This window comes from Rhinolophus sinicus, chromosome 16, assembly GCF_057876585.1.
Source record: "Rhinolophus sinicus isolate RSI-liver-muscle chromosome 16, RSI-T2T, whole genome shotgun sequence".
Lineage (NCBI taxonomy): Eukaryota > Metazoa > Chordata > Mammalia > Chiroptera > Rhinolophidae > Rhinolophus > Rhinolophus sinicus.
In genome coordinates, this window is record NC_142516.1 from 89,897,823 (window position 1) to 89,922,327 (window position 24,505).

The 24,505-nt window shown below is 37.3% G+C and overlaps 1 protein-coding gene across 6 annotated transcripts in view; it reads right to left on the reverse strand.

The window, feature by feature from the left end:
- Nucleotides 1-7,813: 7,813 nt before the first annotated feature.
- Nucleotides 7,814-24,505, reverse strand: part of FRY (FRY microtubule binding protein) — a 433,975-nt gene continuing 417,283 nt past the window's right edge. For all 6 annotated transcript variants that reach the window (XM_074330087.2, XM_019749603.3, XM_019749609.3 and 3 more), the window contains one exon: nt 7,814-9,296. In XM_074330087.2, coding sequence (XP_074186188.1) covers nt 9,038-9,296 — 259 coding nt within the window. In that variant the 3' untranslated portion in view covers nt 7,814-9,037. The remainder of the gene's footprint in view (nt 9,297-24,505) is intronic.

Sequence of the window (24,505 nt, forward strand, 5' to 3'; positions counted from 1 at the left end):
TAATTTCTGGAACACTTATAATATATACTTATACAAATACAACATGAAGGTTCGATGTTATTTTCATTTGACGTTTCCCATGTAATTTCAACACACCAACTAAGCCTAATGATTTTCCTATCATCTTAATTAGAATTCTTAACCCTTAGATAACTCTAGGACATGTCTGTTTTACTGAAACCAGCAAACTTAAACTAACTTTTCTTTACTAAAGATTAAAATTAGATCAGGTGATCCTGAAAAGCATTCAGGTTAGTTTATATTACTGAGAATTTTCAACTAGCCAATCCTTACAAGCTCTTATTTGTTCTTAAGCCAATTAAACGTAGTTCTTTTACAAGTTAGCAATATCATCCAGAGGTAGAAAATACCACACAAATACAATACATAAGTAGACACACATGAATATACAAACATGCAAACAGAGACCTCACGGCTTCTATAAAAGAAGTGGGGTCTGTTCAAAGGACCTTTCCTCCCCTCACCTCTATCAGCCAGTCCCCATGCTAGAGTTGTAGACATTCTACAACTAGCTTCAGTTCTTTCTCTAACTTCCTAACCTTGGCTTCTTTCTGCCTGTCGCTGGGCATTGGTGGCCATCTGAAGCACACTAGAGGGGCCAGCCCACAGCTGTGGCCATGAGCTTTCTTTCTAAAGTGTGTAACGCTTCTTCAAACAAACGCATAAGACCTGCTGGCATTTTAGGGGTGTCCCTGTATTCATGAGGCAGTCCACATGCATCTAGTGTACGGGCCACCCCTCCTCATAGAGACGTAGATGGCCAGCTTGGGATTTCCCCTGGAGACGGCGGGCTTTCCCCTGGAGGTTCCCCTGACCCATACCTGTTCATTTTTGGGCTCCTGGTTGTCTTGCCCATTGTCCAGTGGTGGGCACAGGTATAATAGTCACCGCAATGAGAATGTGTCTTTAGACAAACCAGGCAACTCCATAGAGTGTAACAAAATTTATTATAGGGTAATTTACTTATAATAAGTAAGGAGAGATTGGGTCCAAGCAAAACAGATGCCCCAGCAATTCTGTGCAGGTTATTCTCTGCTAACCGACCTCTTACAGGACAAGGGACAAAGAATGCAGTAGTGCCAGGGGGCCGTGCCTCCTGGTGGTCTTGTGATAGGGATTGTTTATAATCAATACTATTACAAGTTTGACATTTATTTTGGTTGTCATGCCATTCCAGCTGTTATTAACAAAAATATTTATGGTTACATTTTTAAGGAACACAGATGATTGTTACCTAGAAAGCTTTGATATGCTTGCTAAAGACTGAGGTTGGTCAAGGTCACAACATGGAACTTAAAAATGAAATGAAATCTGGGCCACAGAGATGGAGAATGTTTTGTTCACATCTACATCTATACATACATACAGAGGGTGCCAAAAACATGTATACACGTTTTAAGAAAGGAAAAAACTTAAAATTGAAATAATATATACCGATAACAAAAGATGAATACAAGTCATGTATACATTTTTTTGCACCCCCTGTATACATACACACAAATACGTGTATATATATATATACACACACACACATTTTAATTTTAAATTTATTGGGGTAATGTTGGTTAATAACATATGCATTTCAGGTGCATATCTTTATAATACTATATACGAGGTTAGACAACTAAATTCGCGAACTCATCCTAGAAAAAGTGCTCCATACCTCATTACTGAATATCACTATGGTCACCTTCGAAGTACTTCCCTTGGGAAGCTATGCACCGAAGCCAATGCCTAATCCCCCCTTCAAAGCAGTTTTGGAACTCTTTCTGGAATGGCCATCAGAGCTGTCATCATCGTATTACCCTTTATGTTCTGAGTGTCATCAAAATGTCTTCTAATTTCAATATTTCCTTCATCTTCGGGTAAAGAAAGAAGTCATTGGGGGCCAGATCAGGTGAGTAGGGAGGGTGTTCCAACACAGTTGTTTACTGACTAAAAACTCCCTCACAGACAGTGCTGTGTGAGCTGGTGCATTGTCGTGATGCAAGAGCCATGAACTGGTGAAAAGTTCAAGTCGTCTAACTCTTTCACGCAGCCATTTCAGCACTTCCAAATAGTAAACTTGGTTAACTGTTTGTCCAGTTGGTATAAATTCATAATGAATAATCCCTCTGATATCAATAAAAGGTTAGCGACTTTGTTGCATCAAGTTTGTGATCTTAATTGTCAGTCCTCATATGTATACTGTATTGTGTGCTCACCCACTGAAGTCTACTGTCCTCCTGTGACCATATTTGAGCCCTGTCACCATCTTTGTCCCACTTCCCTGCTGCTAACCACCATTCTGTTCTTTGTATATATGAGTTTGCCTTTTTGTTTGTATTTTGTTTGTTTGTTAACTTGTTGCTTTTTTTAATATACCAGGTATGAGTGAATTCATAAAGTTCTTGTCCTTTTCCATCTAACTTATTTCCCTTAGCATAATCCTCTCAAGATCCATACATGTTGTCACAAATGGCAATATTTCATCATCTTTTTTTGTGTGTGAGCTGAGTAGTATTCCGTTGTATATACTATGTACCGCATCTTCTTTATCCAACCATCCATTGAAGGACACTTAGGTTGTTTCCATGTCCTGGCTATTGTGAATATGCTGAAACGAAAATAGGGGCACATATATCTTTACAAATAAGGGTTTTCACATTTTTCAGGTAGATACCCAGAAGGATTGGTACATCATAGGTAGCTCTGTTGTCAATTTTTTGAGAACCCTCCGTAGTATTATCCATAGCAGCTGTACCAATTCACATCCCCACTAGCAGTGTATGTAGGTTCCCTTTTCTCCACATGTTCTCCAACACTTGTTGTTTCTTGTCTTATTTATTCTAACAGGTGCGAGGTGGTGTCTCATTGTGGTTCTGGTTTGCCTTTCCCTTATAACAAGTGATGCTGAGCATCTTTTCACATATCTCTTGGCCATCTGTATGTCTTTCTTGGAAAAGGGTCTATTCAGGTCTTCTGCCCATTTTTTTTAGCAGATTGTTTTTTCTCTTGTTGAGTTGTATGAGTTCTTTATAAATTTTGGATATTAGCCTCTTATCGGAGGTATCATTTGCAAATATCTTCTCCTAGTCGGTTGGTTGTTTTTTTGTTGTTGATGGATTTTTTTTTTTTTTTTTTTCTGTGCAGAAGCTTTTTAGTTCATGTAGTCCCATTTACTTAGTTTTGCATTTACTTCCTTTGCCTTTGGGGTCAAGTTCACAAAATTGCCTCTGACACCAAGGTCCATAAATTTAGTGCTTACGAGGTCTAATAATTAGCTTGTGAACTTGTTACAACGATGTTGTTAATAACCTTTTTTGATATCAGAGGAATTATTCATTGTGAATTTGTACCGACTGGATAAACAGTTAACCGAGTTTACTATTTGGAAGTGCTGAAAAGGCTGCATGAAAAAGTTAGACGACCTGAACTTTTCGCCAACAATTCATGGCTCTTGCATCACGACAATGTACCAGCTCACACAGCACTGTCTGTGAGGGGGTTTTTAGTCATTAAACAAATAACTCTATTGGAACACCCTCCCTCCCTACTTGCCTGATCTGGCCCCCAGTGACTTCTTTCTTTACCTGAATATTAAGGAAATATTGGAAGGAAGACATTTTGATGACATTCAGGATATCAAGGGTAATATGATGACAGCTCTGATGGCCATTCCAGAAAAAGAATTCCAAAATTGCTTTGAAGGGTGGACTAGGCACTGGCGCAAAGCATAGCTTCCAAAGCGGAGTACTTCGAAGGTGACTGTAGCGATATTCAGCAATGAGGTCGGTAGCACTTTTTCTAGGATGAGTTTGTGAACTTAATTGGCAGATCTCATATGCTTTCTTCTATTTTACTGTTTCAGATCTTATATTCAAATCTTTAATTCACATTGAGTTAAATTTTGTGTATAGTGTCAGATAGCAGTCTAGTTTCATTCATTTTGCACATGGCTTTCCAGTTTTCCCAGCACCATTTATTAAAGTGACTTTCCTGTGTGCACTTGAGAGGTATGTGTATTCTGTCCTTTTGGGATGGAAAGTTCTGTACATATCAATTAAGTATATGTGCTCTAATGTGTTATTTAAGGCTTATATCTATTTCCTTGTAGACTTTCTGTCTTGATGATATATCCATTGCTGTGAGTGGGGTATTCAGGCCCCTTACCATAATTGTATTTTGTGTTTGTTTCTCCCTTTAGGTCTGTTAGTAGTTGCTTTATATATTTTGGTGTTCCCAGGTTGGGTGTATATATATGTTGTTGTGTTATGTCTACTTGATGAATTATCCCCTTTGTCATTATAAAATGTCCATCTTTGCCTCTTGTTTTCTTTTATCTTGAAATCTATTTAGTCTGATATAAGTACTGCTACATACTGGATGCCATTTGCTGGGAGTACTATGGTCCATCCCTTCACTGTGAGTCTAGTTTTGTCTCTGGATCTGAGATGATTTTCCTGCAGGCAACATATAGTTGGGTCTTGTTTTTTAATCCATCCTGCTACCTTGTGCCTTTTGACTGGTGGGTTCAATCCATTATATTTAGGGTGATTATTGATTTATGAGGACTTACTACAGCCATTTTGTTTTATTTTCTGGTTGTATTGTTTCATTTCCCTTATTTTTCTGTAATTTTAATTTGTGGGTTTTCTATGATTTTTTCCATTTCTTTGCTTTTTTTTTTGTTCCTTGTTTCAACTCTGTATTTTTGTTTTGTGGTTACCATTTGGTTTACATAAAAAATGTTTCATACATGCAATGAGAAAAAAGATTTTTGTGTCTTCCTTTCTTTGTACAGGTTTAGTCCCTTCGTTTCCTTTTGTTTTTGTTATCGCAAACTGTCCATATTTATGTTGTACATTTACTACCAATTTTCAGTAGTCATAGTTATTTCTGTTTACTCTTCCACTTTAACTGTTATGTTATAATTAAGATTAAAATTCTGTTCTGAAGTAGAGTTGCAATTTCCTACTTCTATCTGTTAATCATCTTCAAGTTTTGTGTACTTTTGCCTTTTTGGTTCTGGTAGAAGAGCTTTTTCACCGTTTTTTTAATGCAGGTCTTGTGGTGGTAAATTGTCAGCTTTTGTTTGATAAAGCCTTTATTTCTCCTTCATATCTAAAGGTCAACTTTGTTGAATATATTCTTTTTGGTCGGTGGTTTTCTCTTTCAATATTTTGCATATTTCCTTCCACTATTTCCTGTCTTGTAATGTTTCTCCTGAAAAATCTGAGCACAATATAATGGGTTCCTTTGTAGAGTTCAGGCTTTTACCCTGGTGGCCTTGAGAATTCTTTCTTTGCCATCATTTTTTTTTCAGCTTGAATAAAATTTGTCTTGAAGAAGGTGTTTTTGAATTGATATAATTATGTGCTGTTTTAGGTTCCTTTATTCCAAAGTCCAGTTCTTTCTATAGGCTTGGGAACGTCTCATCAATTATTTATGGGAGTAGGCCCTGTGTTACCTTCTCTCGTGTTTCTCCTTCTCATATACCCATTATCCTTATGTCACTCTAATAGAATCATATCATTCTTGTAGAGTCTTTCATTTTAAAAAACTCTTTGTTCTTTTTGTTCTTCCTCTTGAATCATTTCTAGGTTTCTATCTTCAAGCTGCTAATTCTTCCTTCCATCTAGTTTGCCCTATAACCAATGCTCTCTAATGCATTTCTCATCTCATTAATGAGTTTTTCTGTTCCAGAATTTGTTTGGTTCATTTTTATAGTTTCAGTTTCTTTGATAAAATACTCCTTTTGTTCATTAATTTCCTTCATGAGCTCATTGAACTGCCATTCTCAGTTATTTTTGTATCTTTTTCACAACTGCAGCCTTAAATCTTCTGTCATTTAAGTCACTGTTTTCTATGCCTTTGTGTTTTGTTCCTTGTAGACTTTTCATTTTCTTTCTGTGCTTTCAAGTTAACTTGGTTGTTCATGTTATTTGATGGATTATTTCTTTGCCTGCACATTTGACATGGTGAACTCTTGCTTAGATACCATTTTGCTGTCAACAATTCTGCAGATTAATAGGTAGGGTACTTTCTTTTGTTTTCTAGTAAATGTTATAGTGCATGTTTTTTTCTCTTACCTACAGTATTTATGGCTCTGTGATCATAGTGTTTCAGCATTGCTTCAGTTAAGAAAGGTGCCACCTTCTCATTGGGATGATGTGTGTCTCTTCTATTACTGGCTCACCTGGGTTACAGGGCACCACCACAGTGGTGAGGGAATGTGGACAGTGGTGGAGAGCTGGATTTTCAAGCTTCCAGCACTTCTTCCTTTTTACTAATGTTTGCTGGGCCTGCTGTGTTTTTGGAGGTTTCTCTCCTGGGCTCTGCTGGGATAAGTGGGGTAAGGGAGGAAATTTTGCGAGTTCACTGTTGCAGCCCCCTGCCAGCAGTGGCTGTTGGCACCTCTGCAGTGCCTGGAGATTCTCACTGGGCTCTGCTTGGGGCATGGGAGGCAAGCTCATGTTATCACAGCTCCGTGCCCATACCAGCAATAACTGTTGGCACAGCTGTCCTGTTAAAGGCTTCCTGACCACCTCTACTGGGGTCTGCTGTGAAGGGAAGTGGGGATAAAGGTGCCTTTTCTTGGAGGACCAGTGCTTCTCCCCCTCTTACAATCTGAGCCATAGTGTGAAGGCTGACGCCCAATTTCTCCAACACTAGCACGCTCATTGGAGCCGTGGTGGGCTCCTAAGTGCATCTGTGGCCACCTTCCCTACCTTTTTCCCCCATCTCACCTCCTCTACTCATTTCAACCCACCGACCTTCACATGTTCCTATTTGTGGATCTTTTAGTGCGTTTGCACATTGAGCAGGGATCCTTTCTGGAGTTACAGATGTCTGTCTTAAAATTTAAGGGAGGAACAAAGGAGTCTTCACACTCTGCCATGATGCTGATGTCACTTTTTTATGTATAAAAAAACCTCTCACTACTTCCTATAACTACAGATTACAATGTATTATTGAAACCCCCCTTTTTAAAAGATTAACTCCTCATGCTGGTTCTTTGCTGGGTAAAAGGGCATGGTGGAAAATTCAGTCATGACCAGTCAGTCCTTTCTACCCTGGATCCCAATAGAGCTCTCTGAGAATTGGCCAGTGTAGTTATCCACAGAAACTGGCATTTTATGAGATATTTTTCAGAGAGATCATGATTCAGTTGTTTTCTATAAATTGTGGTAAATCATTTCTTAAGGTAAGTTGAAAAAATAAATCAGAAGAATATGTTTGTAATAGAAAGTATTAAAATCAGTTAATAGTTGTATCTATGGTAACAAAAAAAATCCTGGGTCAGACGCCTTGCTGCAGGATACTTCTAGAAAGTTACTATTTATGCTTCAGTTGTTGTAAGGAAAGAAGTGACATTAGTTAGTTTAAATAAATATGAATAGGAAGATAGCAGAAATTAGATCGTTATATGTCACTGTTTTTCGAATGGAGTGGACAGATGGGTGTTGGTGACAGAATTAAAACTCCCACTACTTTTTACTGCTCATTAGAGAATCTATTTCAAAATTTTAAGGATGACAACTAATGATAGGCTGTGGACAAATGGAGTTCTTCTGCTTTCTCTGACTGATTACAGAGAGAGCTGGTTGAAGGTCACAATCTTTGGTGTCTACTTCCAAAGAGGTTATAGATACCTCCTGCTTCACAAGGCCACTGTTTTGCTGCATAATCCCAATGCCTTCCATTCATGGAATACAAATAAATGGTGTCTCTTGGGGCTGTCACTCTGGCAACCCACATACAAAACTGTAAATGTGTGTCAAAGGCAAAAATCTCCATTAACCAGAAAAAGTCCATTGTCAGTATGTATTTTGTCTTTTTTTAGTCTAAAGGAAGTTCTGAACAGAATATCAACCAAGATTACATCACAAAAACTTTAAATGTATTTACAGAGTGAATAAGTTACATAGATAAACTTTGAATATGTTTCTGATGTGCAACAGGTGTACATGCACACATCTAACACTTGACAGCATTAAGTTTAAGGAAGAAACTTAACAATGGCCCTTTACATAAATATTACAAATAAAGTATGACATTTCTTAAGAAACAAAGTGACAACTCATATTTTACCTTTATGATTCTACTTCTGGCTATCCCAATGGATACTAAAATATGCATGCGTGACAGGTGAAAGACTTGGAATTTATAATGTGAAAGTCTTTAACTCTTTTCTACAAAATGGCAAAATTGGTTAAAATTAACACTCATCCTTCTGTAATATAAATATGCTCATAAAAGCAACTTTCTAGTAAAAAGCAGCCGAGATCCTTTAAAAAAGGTCTATCTGGACCGTTTTTGGTGGTACTGTCCTAATCACAGACCCCTGTAAAGAGATCTAGGGCTTTAAGAAACAGTAGCCTAGCAACATAAGAAAGGTACTTCATAGCAGCTCCTTTAGGTACAGTAATTGTATTCAAATTACAATGTACATTAAATTGTCCATTTACAATGCCCTTTTCACATATACAGGCTGTCAGCTTTTGACCGTCTTTCAATTTTCAATGGCCAGCTTCATTCTGCCTGTGCCTTCCTCACAGTCCACCAAACAAAACAAAACAAAACAAAAAAAAAAAAAAAAAAGAAAAAAGGAAAAATAAAGGGAAAGAATGTACAAGTTTTATAATATAAAATTTTTTTTAGTGAAGAAAACATTGCACTTTTGCCAATCTAAAGTTGTTTCTAGAAAGGAAGGTATTGTTCAGTGTAGTCGGCTTTGGTATGCAATGGAAGTCACTTTTTCAGTAGTGAGTTGCATTTGCTCAGTAAAATGATAACACATTTGTGCTACACAGCAGGACGGATGGAGTCTGTCCCAGAATTTCTATGCTACCGTGGTTCTTACAGTATTGCTACATGTTGGAAGTTCTGTCATCTCCTTTAGAAAAAGTCCAACAGGTAATAAGAGGGAGAACAGTCTGACCAAGCCTTCCGAAGGCTGAAAAGATACTGAGTGATGTCACCCCAGCATGACAGCACCCCCAGCTTGGAATGCATGGGGGATGGGAGGCTGCTGTCAGAGACTAGTGCCGGAAACACTGGAGTCTGGGAGGAAGGCAGTGAGAACTCGGTAACTCTGAGCCCTGCGGATCATGTCCCGGATCTCCATGTTGAGCTCCATCAGCTTGGTGCAGATTTCGGTCAGGCTCTGGTTAGACCCCACCAGTGCATAAGTACCCGTTTGTCCCAGAGTTTGATGACGGAAATAAATATTCAGTAGTGTCTGGACTTCATCATCAGAACTGCTTCCAAAGATGTCATTGGGCCACAGACTTCTGCAGTCAGAAAAGAAGAGCACCGATTAGAGGCCCTATTGGTCACAAAGAAGAGTGGCTAGTGTAAGAATATTTTGTTTTTTAAAAACAGTTTTATTGAGATAAAATTCATACACTATTCAACTTACCAATCTAAAGTATGCAACTCAGTGCCTTTAGTATATTCAGACTTCTGCAAACAGCACCATAATTTTATAATATTAAGTATTGGCTTCAGTAAAAATATCTAAAGTATAAAAATTTCAGCATGGAATCTGAAAATCTTAAAACATTTATTTGCTATGTCATTATGGTTCCAATGAATATGTGAACACACTATAAAAATGCAGGGGGAAAATCCCAAAAGGGATACATGTAAATAATAGTTTTCAAATTAGTTGGGGCATATATTTTTTAAAAAAAAAATTTAAATATTTTTTATTTCACCCATCCCCATCTCCCCCGTTTGGCAACCATCAACTTATTCTCTATATCTATGGATCTGTTTCTGTTTTGTTTAATCATTTGTGTTTTTAGATTCCACATATAAATGAAATCATATTGTATTTGTCTTGTGTCTGACTTATTTTACTTAGCATAATACCCTCCAGGACCATCCATGTTGTTGTAAATAGCAAGATTTCATTTTGTTTTTCTTATTGCTGATTAATATTTGTGTATGTACCACATCTTCTTTAGCCATTCATCTGTTGATGGACACACAGGTTGCTTCCAGATCTTGGCTATTGCAAATAATGCTGTAATGAACATAGGAGTGCATCTATCTTTTTGAGTTAGTGTTTTTGATTTCTTTGGATAAATAACCAGAAGTGGAATTACTGGGTCATAAAGCAGTTTTATTTTAATTTTTTGGAGGAATCTCCCTACTATTTATCACAGTGCTCACACCACTTATAATCGCACCAGCAGTGCACACACAAAGGGTTCCCTTTTCTCCACATGCTCGTCAGTACTTATTTGCTGATTTTTGGATGGTAGCCATTCTGACTTATGTGAGTTGATATCTACTTGTGGCTCTGATTTGCATTTCCCTGATGATTAGTGACGCTGAGCATGATTTCATATGTCTGTTGGTCATCTGTATGTCGTCTCTGGAGACATGTCTATTCAGGTCTTCTGCCCATTTTTAAATTGAATTGTTTGTTTCTTTGGTGTGAAGTAGGTGTTCTTTATATATTTTGGATATTAACCCCTTATCGGATGTGTCGTTTGCAAATATCTTCTCCCAGTCTATTGGTTGTCTCTCATTTTGTTGATGGTTTCCTTCACTGTGCAGAGATTTGTAGTTTGATGTTGTCCCATTTGTTTAATTTTTTCTTTTGTTGCCTTTGCCCTAGGAGACATATCCAGGAAGATATTGCTAAGACTGATGTCAAAGAGTTCATGGCCTATGTTTTCTTCTGGGAGTTTTGTAGTTTCAGGTCTACATTTAAGTCTTTAATCCATTTTGAATTTATTTTTCTATATGGTGTAAGAAGGTGGTCCAATTTTATTATTTTGCATGTATCTGTCCAGTTTTCCTGACACCACTTATTGAAGAGACTGTCTTTACCCTATTGCATATTCTTGCCTCCTTTGTCATAGATTAATTGACCATGTAGGTGTGGGTTCATTTGTGGGGTCTTTATTCTATTACATTAATTTATGTATGTTTTTATGCCAGTACCATATTGTTTTGATTATTGTAATTTTGTAATATAGTTTGAAATTAGGGAGTGTGATACCTCATACTTTGTTCTTTCTCAAGGTTTCTTTGGCTATTCAGGGTCTTTTGTGGGTCCATATAAATTTTAGAATTAGTTATTTTAGTTCTGAGAAGAATGCTATTGCTACAAGGAATTGCACTGAATCTGTATATTGCTTCAGGTAGTGAGGACATTTAGCAATATTAATTTTTCCAATCCATCAGCATGGTGTATGCTTCCATTGTTTGTATCCTCTTCAATTTCTTCAATGTCTTATAGTTTTCATGGTTCAGGTCTTTAACTGCTTTGGTTAAATTTATTCCTAAGTGTTTTATGTTTTTTGATGCAATTGGAAATGGGATTGTTGCCTTAATTTCTCCTTTTGATCATTTGTTATTGGTATATAGAAATACAACAGATTTCTGTATATTGATTTTGTATCCTGCAAATGACTGAATTAATTTGTCAGTTCTGAGAGGTTTTTGGTGGAGTCTTTAGGGTTTCTATTTTTAGTATATCATCTATAAAGAATGGGTTGCACTTATTTCTTTCCAATTTTGATGTCTTTTATTTATTTTTCTTGTCTGATTGCTGTGGCTAGGACTTCCAATACCATGTTGAATAGAAGTGGTGAAAGTGGGCATCCTTGTCTTGTTCCTGATCTTAGAGGAAAGGCTTTCAGCTTTTTACCATTGAGTATGGTATTACATGTAGGTTTGTCATATGAGATGGCTTTTATTATACTAAGGTATGTTCTCTTTATACCCACTTTGTTGAGAGTTTCTATCATAAAAAGTTGTTGAATTTTGTCAAATGCTTTTTCTGGGATGATCATATGATTTTTAATCATTCATTTTTTAATACGATGTATTACATTGATTGATTTATGGATGTTCATCCCTTGGATAAACATCACTTGGTCATGGTGTATAACCCTTTTAATATATTGTTAAATCTGATTTGCTAATACTTTTGTTGAGAAATGTTGCATATGAGGTCTGACAATTAAGTTCGTAAACTCATCCTAGAAAAAGTGCTACATGCCTCACTGCTGAATATCACTACAGTCACCTTCGAAGTACTCCCCTTGGGAAGCTATGCACTGATGCCAGTGCCAGTCCACCCTACAAAACTATTTTGGAACTCTTTTTCTGGAATGGCCATCAGAGCTGTTGTTGCCGTATTACCCTTGATGTCCTGAATGTCACCAAAATGTCTTCCTTTCAATATTTCCTTTATCTTCGGGTAAAGAAAGAAGTCATTAGGGGCCAGATCAGGTGAGTAAGGAGGGTGTTTCAATAGAGTTATTTGTTTACTGGCTAAAAACTCCCTCACAGGCAGTGCTGTATGAGTTGGTTCATTGTGATGCAAGAGCCATGAATTGTTGGTGAAAAATTCAGGTAGTCTAACTTTTTCACACAGCCTTTCCAGCACTTCCAAATAGTAAACTTGGTTAACTGTTTGTCCAGTTGGTACAAATTCATAATGAACAATCCAACTGATATAAAAAAAGGTTAGCAACATTGTTGCAATGAGTTCGTGAACTTAATTGTCACAACTTGTATATGTTCATCAAGGATATTGGCCTGTAATTTTTTTTGTAAGGTCTTTATCTTGTTTTTGTATTAGTGTAATGTTGGCCTTGTAGAATGAGTTTTGAAGAGTTGCTCCCCCTGTAATTTTTTGAAATACTTTAAGAAGGACAGGTATTAATTCTACTTTAAATGTTTGGTAGAATTGACCTGTGAAGTCATTTGGTTCCGGAATTTTATTTGTTGGGAGTTTTTTTGATTACTGCTTCAATTTCATTGCTAGTAATTGGTCTGTTTAGATGTTCTGTATCTTCTTGGTTCAGTCTTGGAAGGTTATGTGCTTCTAGAAATTTATCCATTTCTTACAGATTGTTGAATTTGTTGGCCTATAATTGTTTTTAATATTCTTTAATGATTGTATTTCTGTGGGGTTGATTGTAACTTCTTTTTCATTTATATTTTTATTTATTTTTGCTCTCTGTCTTTTTTTCTTGATGAGTCTGGCTAGAAATTTGTCAATTTTATTTATACTTTCAAAGAACCAGCTTAGTTTCATTGATCTTTTCTACTGTTTTGAAAATTCCTATTTCCTTTACTTTTTTGTTCTCAATAATTCCTTCCTTCTGTTTTCTTTGGGTGTTGTTGTTTGTTCTTTTTCTAGTTCCTTTAAATATATAATTAGATGTTTAGTTTGGGATTTTTCTTGTTTCTTGAGGTTGGCCTGTATAGCTATGAACTTCCTTCTTAGAACTGTTTCAGCTGCATCCCAGAGATTTTGAAAAGCTGTGTTTTCATTTTAATTTGTCTCAAGGTAGTTTTTTATTTTCTCTTTGATCCACTTGTTTTGTAACATATTGATTAATATCCATGTATTTGTATGCTCTTTAGTTTCCTAATTTCATGCCATGTGGTTAGTAAATATGCTTGATACAATTTCAATATTCTTGAACTTATTGAGGCTTCTTTTGTGGCCTAATATATGATCTACCCTGGAGATTGCACTGTGTGCATATGAAAAAATGTATATTCTGTAGTTTTTGGATGAAATGTTTTATAAATGTCTATTAAGTCAATATGCTCTAATGTGGCATTTAAGGCCATTACTTTCTAATTAATTTTCTGTCTGGATGATTTAGCCATTGATGTGAGTGGGGTATTAAAAACCCCTCACTATTATTATATAACTGTGAATCTCTCCATTTATGTTGGTTAATGTTTGCTTTATGCGAGGGGTGGCAAAAAAAATGTATACACATGACTTGTATTCATCTTTTGTTATTTGTATATATTGAATATTACAATTTTAATACAGTCTTTTTCCTTTCTTAAAATGTGTATGCATTTTTTTTGGCACCCTCTGTATATTTAGGTGCTCCTATATTGGGTGTATAGATATTTATGATTGCTACACACACTTCTTGAAATTGTGTAGTGTTCTTCTTTGTCTTTATTTACATTCTTTGTTTTCAAGTCTATTTTGTCTAATATGAGTATTGCTACCCCAATATTTTTTGTTTTGGTTTGAGTAGAATATCGTTTTCCATCCTTTCACTTACATCCTGTATGTATCTTTCAATTGGAAGTGAGTCTCTTGTAGGTACCATATATTAGGGTCTTGTTTTTAAATCCATGCAGCCATCCTATGTTGTTTTATTGGAGCATTTAATAGGTATGTAATTATTGCTATTTTTTCTGTTTATTTTTACAGTTTTCCTCTGTTCCTTTCATTTCTCGAACTCTTCCCTGGTGTTCTGCTGGTTTTCTTTTATATTTTGTTTGGGTTCCTATTTCTTAATTCTTTCAAATATTTTCAAAATAGCTTTTAATTAAGCTTTATACTCACAAAAGGACTACATTTTTACTCCCCCTTCCATGCTTTTTTGGTGATTTTTTTTCATTACAGTATAGTTGGCATATATTAGTTTGAGGTGCACAGCATAGTGATTTGACATTTATATATCTTCCGAGGTGCTTACCACATTGAGTCTAGTAATCATCTGTCACTGTGCAAAATTATCACCCTATTATTGACTATATTCCTCTTCACTGTTTTACCCGTCCTCCCCTCTGGCAACCATCAGTTTTTTCATTGTTTCTATGAATCTTTGTTTAGTTCATTTGTTTTGATTTTAAAAAAGTAATTCCACATATAAGTGAAATTATGCAGTATTTGTCTTTCTCTGTCTGACTTATTTCACTTAGCATAATACCATCTATGTCCATCCATGTTGTCATAAATGGTAAAATTTCATTCTTTTTTGTTGATGAGTAATATTCCATTGTTTGTACATCACCTCTTCTTTATCCACTCATATATCAATGGACACCTTCGTTGTTTCCATGTCTTGGTTATTGTAAATAATGCTGCAGTGAACATAGGGGTGCAAACATCTTTTCAAATTAGTGTTTTTGTTTGCTTTGGATAAATACCCTGAAGATGGATTGCTGGGTCATATGGAGTTCTAATTTTATTTTTTGAAGAATCTCAATACTGTTTTCTATACTGGCTGCACCAACTTGCAGTCCTACATGCATACATCCTCACCGACACTTGTTGACTTTTTGGTGATAATAGCCATTCCGGCTGGTGTGAGGTGGTATCTCATTGTGGTTTCAATTTGCATTTCTCTGATGATTAGTGATGTTGATCATCTTTTCACATGTCTGTTGGCCATCTGTATGTCTTCTTAGGAAAAATGTCTCTTCATGTCCTCTGTCCATTTTTTGATCAGACTATTATTTTTATTATTGAGGTGTATGAGTTCCTTATATACTTTGGAAATCAACCCCTATATCATTTTTAAATCTATTCTCCAATCCAATATGTTGGTTTTTTTTGTTTTGTTGATGGTTTCCTTCACTGTACAGAAGCTTTTTATTTTGATGAAGTCACATTTGTTTATTTTTGCTTTAGTTTCCCTTGCTCAAGGGATCATATCCAAAAAGGAATTACTAAGACTGATGTCAAATAGTGTACTACCTATGTTTTCGTCTAAGAGTTTAATCATTTTAGGTCTTATACTTAGGTCTTTAATCCATACTGAGTTTATTTTTGGATATTGTGTAAGAGAGTGGTCCATTTTCTTTCTTTCTTTTTTTTTTTTTTTCTTACATGAATCTGTCTAGTTTTCCCAACAACATTTACTGAAGACACTGTTATTTCCCTGTTGTATATCCCAGCCTCCTTTGTTATAGGTTAATTGACTATATAGGTGTGGGTTTATTTTGGGGCTCTCTATTCTGTTCCATTGATCTGTGTGTCTGTTTTTATGTCAATACCCTGCTGTTTTGATTACTATGGCCTTGTAGTATAGTTTGATATCAGGTAATGTGATACCTCCAAATTTGTTCTTCTTTCTCACGATTGCTTTGCTATTCAGGGTCTTTTGTGGTTCCATATAAATGTTAGGGTTATTTGTTTTAGTTCTGTGAAAAATGCCATTGGTATTTTGACAGGGATTGCATTGAATCTGTAGATTGCTTTGGGTAATATGGTTATTTTAATGCTATTAATCCTTCCAATACCTGAGCATGGTATATCCTTCTGTTCATTTCTGTCCTCATCAATTTCTTTATTCAATGTCTTATAGTTTGCAGTGTACAGGTCTTTCACCTCCTTGGTTAAATTCATTCCTAGGTATTTTATTCTTTTGATGCATTTTGTAAATAGGATTGTTTTATTAATTTCTCCTTCTGATCATCATTATTAGTGTATAAAACTGCAGTGACCTCTGTCTATTAATTTTGTATCCTGCTTTACTGAATCCATTTATTAATTCTACTACTTTTGGTGGATTCTTTAGGGTTTTCTATATGTAGTATTATGTCAAGTGAAAATAGTGACAGTTTTACTTTTTCCTTTCCAATATGGTGGCCTTCTATTTCTTTTTATAGTCTCAATACTGTGGCCAGGATACCCAACACTGTGTTAAATAATAGTGGTAAGAGTGGGCATCCTTGTCTGTTCCTGATCTTAAAGGAAAATCTTTGTGCTTTTCACCAAACTTTGGGCTTGTCACATAGCCTTTATTGTTTTGAGATAAGTTCCTTCTATACCCACTTGGTTGAGAGTCTTTATGATAAATTAATGTTGAATTTTGTCAAATGCTTTTCTGCATCTATTGAGGTTATCATATGAGTTTTATCCTTAGATTTGCTGATGTGATGTATCACATTAATTGATTTGTAGATATTGATCCATCCTTCCATCCCTGGTATAAATCCTACTTGGGCATGGTGTATACTCTTTTTTCTTTTTTTAAAAGATTTTATTGGGGACGGGGAACGGGACTTTATTGGGGAACAGTGTGTACTTCCAGGCCTTTTTTCCAAGTCAAGTTGTCCTTTCAATCTTAGTTGTGGAGGGTGCCATTCAGCTTCAAGTTGTTGTCCTTTCAGTCTTAATTGTTGTCCTTTCAGTCTTAGTTGTGGAGGGCGCAGCTCAGTTCCAGGTCCAGTTGCCATTTTCTAGTTGCAGGGGGCACAGCCCACCATCCCTTGCGTGAGTCAAACCGGCAACCTTGTGGTTGAGAGGACGCATTCCAACCAACTGAGCCATCTGGGAGCTCAGTGGCAGCTCAGCTCAAGGTGCCGTGTTCAATCTTAGTTGCAGGGGGCGCTGCCCACCATCCCTTGTGGGAGTCGAGGAATCGAACGGGCAACCTTGTAGTTGAAAGGATGTGCTCCAACCAACTGAGCCTTCCAGGAGCTCAGTGGCAGCTCAGTTCAAGGTGCCGTGTTCAGTCTTAGTTGCAGGGGGCGCTGCCCACCATCCCTTGCGGGACTCGAGGAATTGAACTGGCAACCTTGTGGTTGAGAGCCCACTGGCCCATGTGGGAATCGAACCAGCAGCCTTCGGAGTTAGGAGCATGGAGCTCTAACCGCCTGAGCCACTGGGCCGGCCCCTGGTGTATACTCTTTTGAATATATTTTTGAAATTCGGTTTGCTCATATTTTGTGAGAATTTTTGCATCTGTCTTCATCAGGGATATTGACCTGTAATTCTGTTTTTGTAGTGTCTTTGTTGGTTTTGGTATCAGGTTAATGCGGGCTTTGCAGAATGAGTTTGGAAGCATTCTCTGTCTTCAATTTTTGGAATACTTTGAGAAAGATAGGTATTAATTCCTCTTTAAATTTCTGTTTGGTAGAAGTCACCGGTGAAACTCTCTGATCCTGGGCTTTTGTTTGTTGGGAGTTTTTTGAGTACTGCTTGCTAGTAATTGATTTGTTCAGATTTTCTTTTCCTTCCTGGGTTGGTCTTAGAAGACTGTATGTTTCTACAAATTTATCCATTTCTTCTAGATTGTCCAATTTGTTGCCATATAATTGTTCACAATTTTCTTTAATGATCTTTGTATTTCTGTGGTGTGGGTTGTAATCTCCCCTCTTTCATTTCTGATTTAAAAAATTTTTTTATTTAGGCTCTCTCTCTTATTGAGTAGGGCTAGAGGTTTCTCAATTTTATTTATCTTTTGAAAGAACTACCTCTTTGTTTCATTGATCGTTTTCTATTTTTCATTCTCGATTTTGTTTATTGCTGCTCTGATATTTATTATTTCCTTTCTTCTACTTTGGTTTGTTTGTTCTTTTCTAGTTCCTTGAGGTGTATATTGTCTCTGGGGGTTTTCCTATTTCTTGAGGTAGGCCTGTGTAGCTATGAGCTTCCCTCTCAGAACTGCTTTTGCTGCATCCCATAGATTTTGGAGAGTTGTGTTTTTATTTTTCATTTGTCTCAAGGCAGTTTTTGATTTCCTGTTTAGTTTCCACTTTGATCCATTGGTTGTATAGAAGCATGTTGTTTAATCTCCACATATGTATTGTTTTTCCAGTTCTCTTTCTGAAGTTCATTTCTCATTTCATGCTATTATGTTCAGAAAATATTTTTGATATAATTTCAATCTTCCTGAATTTTTGTGGTTTAATATGTGGTCTATCCTGGTAAATGTTCCATGTGCACTTGAGAAAAATGTATATTCTGCAGGTTAGGGATGAAATGATTTATAAATGTTTGTTAAGTTGATCTGGTCTAATGTGACATTTAAGTCCATTATTTCCATAGTTATTTACAGTCGGGATGATCTATCCATTGAGGTACTTGTAGTATTAAAGTCTCCCAACTATTACTATATTACTGTGAATTTCTGCCTTTATTTCCATTAGTATTTGCTTTATAGACCTACGTGCTCCTATGTTGGGGGCATAAATATATGCAATTATTATATCCTCCTCTTGAATTGATCACTTTATCATTATGTAATGACCTCCTTTGTCTCTTTTTACATTATTTGTTTTAAAAGTCTATTTAGTCTGATATGAGTATTGCTACCCAAGCTTTCTATTCATTTCTATATGCATGGGATATCTTTGTCCATCCCTTCACTTTCAGTCTGTGTGTGTGTTTTGTAGTCAGTGAGTCTCTTGTAGGCAGCATGTAGTTGAGTCTAGGTTTGTTTGTTTATTTATTTTATATTAGTTTCAGGTGTACAACATAGTGATTAGACATTTATATAACTTACGAAGTGACCACACCAATAAATATAGTACCTATCTGACACCATACACAGTTATTACAATATTGCCTACATTCCTTATGCTATACTTTACATTCCAATGACTATTTTGTAACTCACAATTTGTACTTCTCAATCTCTACCCCTTTCTCCCCCACCTCCCAAACACCCTTCCACCTGGCAACCATCAAAATGTTCTCTGTATCTGAGTTTGTTTTGTTTGTTTGTTTATTTTATTCTTTATATTCCACATACGCATATAATTGGAATCATATGGTATTTGTCTTTCTCTGTCTGACTTACTCCACACAGTAGAGATCCATCCATGTTGTTTCAGATGGCAAGATTTCATTCTCTTTTATGGCTGAGTAATATTTTACTGTATATATATACCACCTCTTTATCCATTCATTCATTGATGGACACCCAGGTTACCTCCACATCTTGTAAACAATGCTGCAATGAACATATGGATGCACATGTCCCTTTAAAGTAGTGGTTTGGGTTTTTTTTTTAGATAAATAACCAGAAGTGGAATTACTGTTTTCTTTCGTCTCTTGTTGTAGCCTTTGTTTTAAAGTCTATTTTATCTGGTATAAGTATTCCCACTCAGCCTTTTTTTTGGTTTTGTTTCCATTTTTATGAAATATCTTTTTCCATCCCTTTAATTTCAATATGTGTGTATCTATCGATCTGAAATGAGTCTCTTGTAGGCAGACTATGTAAGGTCTTGTTTTCTTATCCATTCAGCCACCCTATCTTTTGATTGGAGCATTTTATCCATTTGCATTTAAAGTAATGGTTTATAAATATGTAGTTTTATTCATATTTTTGATTTCCCCTCTTCTTCTTCTTAGAGAAGTTCCTTTATCATTTGCTGTAATACTTGTTTGTTGTTGATGAACCCCTTTAGCTTTTTCTTGTCTGGGAAGCTCTTTATCTGTCCTTCAATTCTAAATGATAGCTTTTCTGAGAAGAGTAATATTGGTTGTAGGTCTTTGCTTTTCAAGATTTTGAATATTTTGTGCCAGTCCCTTCTTGCTTGCAAAGTTTCTGTTGAGAAATCAGCTGACAGTCTTATGGGAGCTCCCTTGTAGGTAACTGACTGCTTTTATCTTGCTGCTTTTAAGATTCTCTCTTTGTTTTTAACCTTTGGCATTTTAATTATGATGTGTCTTGGTGTGGGCCTCTTTGGGTTCATCTTGTTTGGGATTCTCTGCTGTTCCTGGGCTTGCATGTGTATTTCCTTCAGAAAGTTAGGGAAGTTTTCTTCAAATAGATTTTCAATACCTTGCTCTCTCTCTCCTCCTTGTGGTACTCCTATGATGCAAAAGTTGGTACGCTTGATGTTGTCCCAGAGGCCCCTTAAATTACCCTCATTTTTTCTGATTCTTTTCTCTTTTTGCTGTTCTGATTGGTGTTTTCTGCTACCTTATCTTCTAAATTGCTGATTTGATCTTCTGCTTCATCTAATCTATTGATTCCCTCTAATGTTCTTTATTTCAGTTGTTGTATTCTTCATTTCTGAATGGTTCTTGTTTATGTGGTCTATCTCCATTTTTATGGTACATATGCAGAGGTGGATGGTGCTCTGGCTTGGCCCCAAGCTGGCGAATGGGTGTGCCACCCCCAGGGCCTCCTGGGAGGGGCCCTGTCACAGGCCAATTTCAGCTGCAGCCTGTGCCCTGCACTGGGCTTGGAGATACCTGGAAGAGGCCAAGCTGTGAACCAAGGCTGGCTGCTGCTAGTGTCAGCTTTGGGGCTGCTCAGCATGAGGTACAGAACATGCCCAGGTCAGCTGCTGCTAGTTTGGATTCTGTGAACCTTTGAGAGGTTTTTAGGAAAGTGCTGCATGAGCCAAGACAGGCCATTTGTATAGAAAAGTCACTGGAAATGACTTGGGAGGGCCTACAAGTTGTGTGGGATTGGGTGTCAAGGAATCACCAGGGTGGGACAAACAGTGTTGCCCGGTTGATGGAGACTCAGATATGGTGGCCGCCTGTGTCTGCACGCTGGGAGGCGGGAGGCCTCAACAAAGAAACAATGGATTCTATCAGCACTTCTGCCTTGGGAGAAAGCTGCCCATCCAGCCCTCACTACAAAGCCAGACAATTCCTTTCTTCCCTGTACGTCCCTGGCGCCTTTTGAGATGCTGCCCCAGTGCTGGAGCTCAGAGACAGTGAATCTGTCAGCGAGCATGTCCATGTGTGGGCCCTTTAAGAGGAGCGCCTGGGACTCCAGCTGCCCTCTGTGTCACTCAGCCACCATCCCTCCTGGTTTTCACAGCCAGAAATTGTGGGGCCTTCTCCTCCTGGCACTGGAACCCTGGGCTGGGGAGCCTGGTGTGGGGCTGGGACTCCTTGCTCCTTAGGGGGGACCTCTGTAGCCAAGATAGCCCTCCTGATTTTTAAACACCACATGTGGGTGTGGAACCAGCATGTTCTGGTTCTTTGCCCCTCCTACCTGTCTCGAGATGGCTTCTTCTGTGTGTCCTCAGTTGTAGAACTTCTGTTCAGCTAGACTTCAGGTGATTGTCAATGATGGTTGTTCTGTACGTCAGTTGTACTTTTGATGTCATAAGAGGAGGCAAGCACAGCATTTACCTACTCCACTGCATGTTTCCCCAAAAATAAGACCTGGTCAGACAATCAGCTCTAATGCATCTTTTGGAACAAAAATTAATATAAGACCCGGTCTTATTTTACTATAAGACCCACTCTTATATAATATAATATAATACAATACAATACAATACAATATAATACAATACAATACAATACAATACAATATAATATATAATACAGGGTATAATATAATATAATACACTGGTTCTTATATATTATAGTATAAGACCAGATCTTATATTAATTTTTGCTCCAAAAGATGCATTAGAGCTGATTGTTCAACTAGGCCTTATTTTCGGGGAAACACGGTATCTTGACTGGAAAATGGGATTTAGGTTTTTTTTTTTTAAATCCATTCAGCCACCCTATATCTTTTGATTGGAGCATTTAGTCCATTTCCATTTAAAGTAATTATTGTTAAGTATGTGCTTTTTTCCATTTTGTTAGTTGTTCTGCTTGTTTGTTTTTGTTCTCTTGATCTCTTCCCTTTTGAATTGCTGGTTTACTTTATATTGTTTTTTGTGTGCATGTTTTTTGTTTGTGGCTACCAGGAGGTTCACATATATCCATCCATATCTATAACAATCTATTTTAAGCTGCTAAGTGTTTAAGTTCAAACTCATTCTAAAAGCACTACATTTTTACTCCCTCATCCATGCTTTATTTTTGACATTGTATCTTTTGTTTTCTGTATCCCTGTGTTTCTGCTACCTTTGTGTTTTCACCTTTATATTAGCTTTTTAAGTGGTTGATTCACTGTATTTATTACATATTTGCCTTTTCCAGAGAGATATTTTTCTTTCCTGTATTTGTTTTATTTCTGGGTATAACCCTTCCTTTTCTGCATAAAGAAGTCCCATTAACATTTCTTGTAAAGCTAATTTAGTGGTGGTGTACTCCTTTAGTTTATTTCTTCAAATATACTTTCTGCCCGTGTTTTTGTCTTCTTCTGAAATGTCTATAATGCACATGTTACAGCACTTACTGTTGTCCCAGAAGTCCCTTATACTATCCTCATTTTTGAAATTCTTTTAAAATTCCTGTTCTGATTGGGTGGTATCCATTATTTTGTCTCCAGGTTGCTAGTGCCTTTTTCTGAATTAACTAACCTGCTATTGATTCTTTCCTATGTATTTTTTCATTTCAGTTACTGTGTTGTTCATCTCTGATTGGTTCTTTATTATATTTTCTTGCTCTTTCATTTTACTCTCAAATTTGTTGAGCATCCTTATGATTCTTTGAATTCTTTATCAGGCAAATTACTTTTCTCTGTTTCATGAGATATTTTCCTCCAGGGGTTTGTGTTCCTTCGTTTGTGGCCTATTTTTCTGTCTCCCCCTTTTGTTTGACTTTCTGTGTTTGTTCCTCTGAGTTAGATGATAAAGTGGTAACTGTGTGCGGGGCAGTTCTGGCACATTGGTTGTATTCTGGGTGGGCACCTGCCGTGTCTCATGTGCTGAGTGGACAGAAGTAGTGGGTCCTGGGTTTGGCCTCCTGCTGTACACAGTGTGCAGTGGCTCCCTGTTGTTCTGACTGCCCATGTTCACGATGGAGTTGGGGTGGGGCAGCCTGATCTGTGCGCACTTCCTGCCCTTCTGACCAGGTGTGTACACAGAGCGGCCTGTTGCTTTGTCTGTTGTCCAGAATGGGTATCGGGGAGACTGCCCTGAATGCACATGTTGCAGCACCACACTAGTTCCACATTTTTTCCAGACAGGGCAATCCAAAGTGCTCACGCAGCAGGACCCTACTAGTTCCGCACCATCTCTTGGTGGGTTAGCCTCACGTGCGTCCCACTACTTCTGCACTTTGTCTGGTGCAATCCTGTGTGGAGGTACCGCCAAGCTTTGCTAATTCCAGGTTCTCTCCAAGCAGGCAAGCCCATGTGTATGTGTGGCTCAGTGGGTACACACAACAGTGCCTGCAGTATCTGCTAGTTGAGTCTCTGTGTGGAGGATCCGTTTGTGTGCTGTGGTGCCCTCTGCTGGATATAATTCTGGGAGGGCTGGCTGCACAAGTGCTACAGCAGCCCTGCAGGTTGGCCTGAGAACCTGGATAGAGTTCCTGTCTGCTATCCAAGTGCAGGGGAGATACAAACAGTGGCACTCACTGGTACCCTGGTCCCGGACAGTCCCTTAGCTAAGGGAGAGCCCTCTGAATACCCAGCCTTCAGTCTCTCTCGTTTGTTGTATAGAAGCTGTTCAGTTGGTTCTCCCTTGTCTCTCAGGAGGGATTGCTCGCAATACAGATGTATGCTGGGTGTGTTCATGGGAAGAGATGAGCTCGGCATCCTTCTCTGCCATTTTGGATCCACTTTCCATACTTCCTGTTTTTGATGTCATAATTTTATATCTTTTTGTTTTGTGAATACCATACTTATTGTAGTTTGAGTTGAGTGTCATACTTTTGTCTTTTGACCTTCATAGTAGCTTTTTAAATGTCTGATTCACTGTATTTGTTTAATATTTGGCTTTACCTGTGATTTTTTTTCTTTCTCATACTTTCTTATTTCTGGTTATGGTCTTTCCTTTTCTACATAAAAAAGACCCTTTAACATTTCTTGTAAAGCTGCTTTAATGGTGATGAATTCCTTTATTTTTTGCTGTCCCACAAACTCTTTCTTTCAATTCTGAATAATAACCTTTTGGGTAAATTATTCTCGGTTGTAGTTTCCTTTCTTTCAGCACTATAAAGATGTCTGCTTCTCCCTTCCAGCTTGTAAAGCTGCTGCTGAGAACTCAGCTGACAGCCTATGGGGTTTCCTTTGTACATAACTCTTTGTTTTCCTCTTGCTGCCTTCAGGATTGTCTCTTTGTCTTTAACTGTTGCCATTTTAATTACAATATGTCTTGGTGTGGG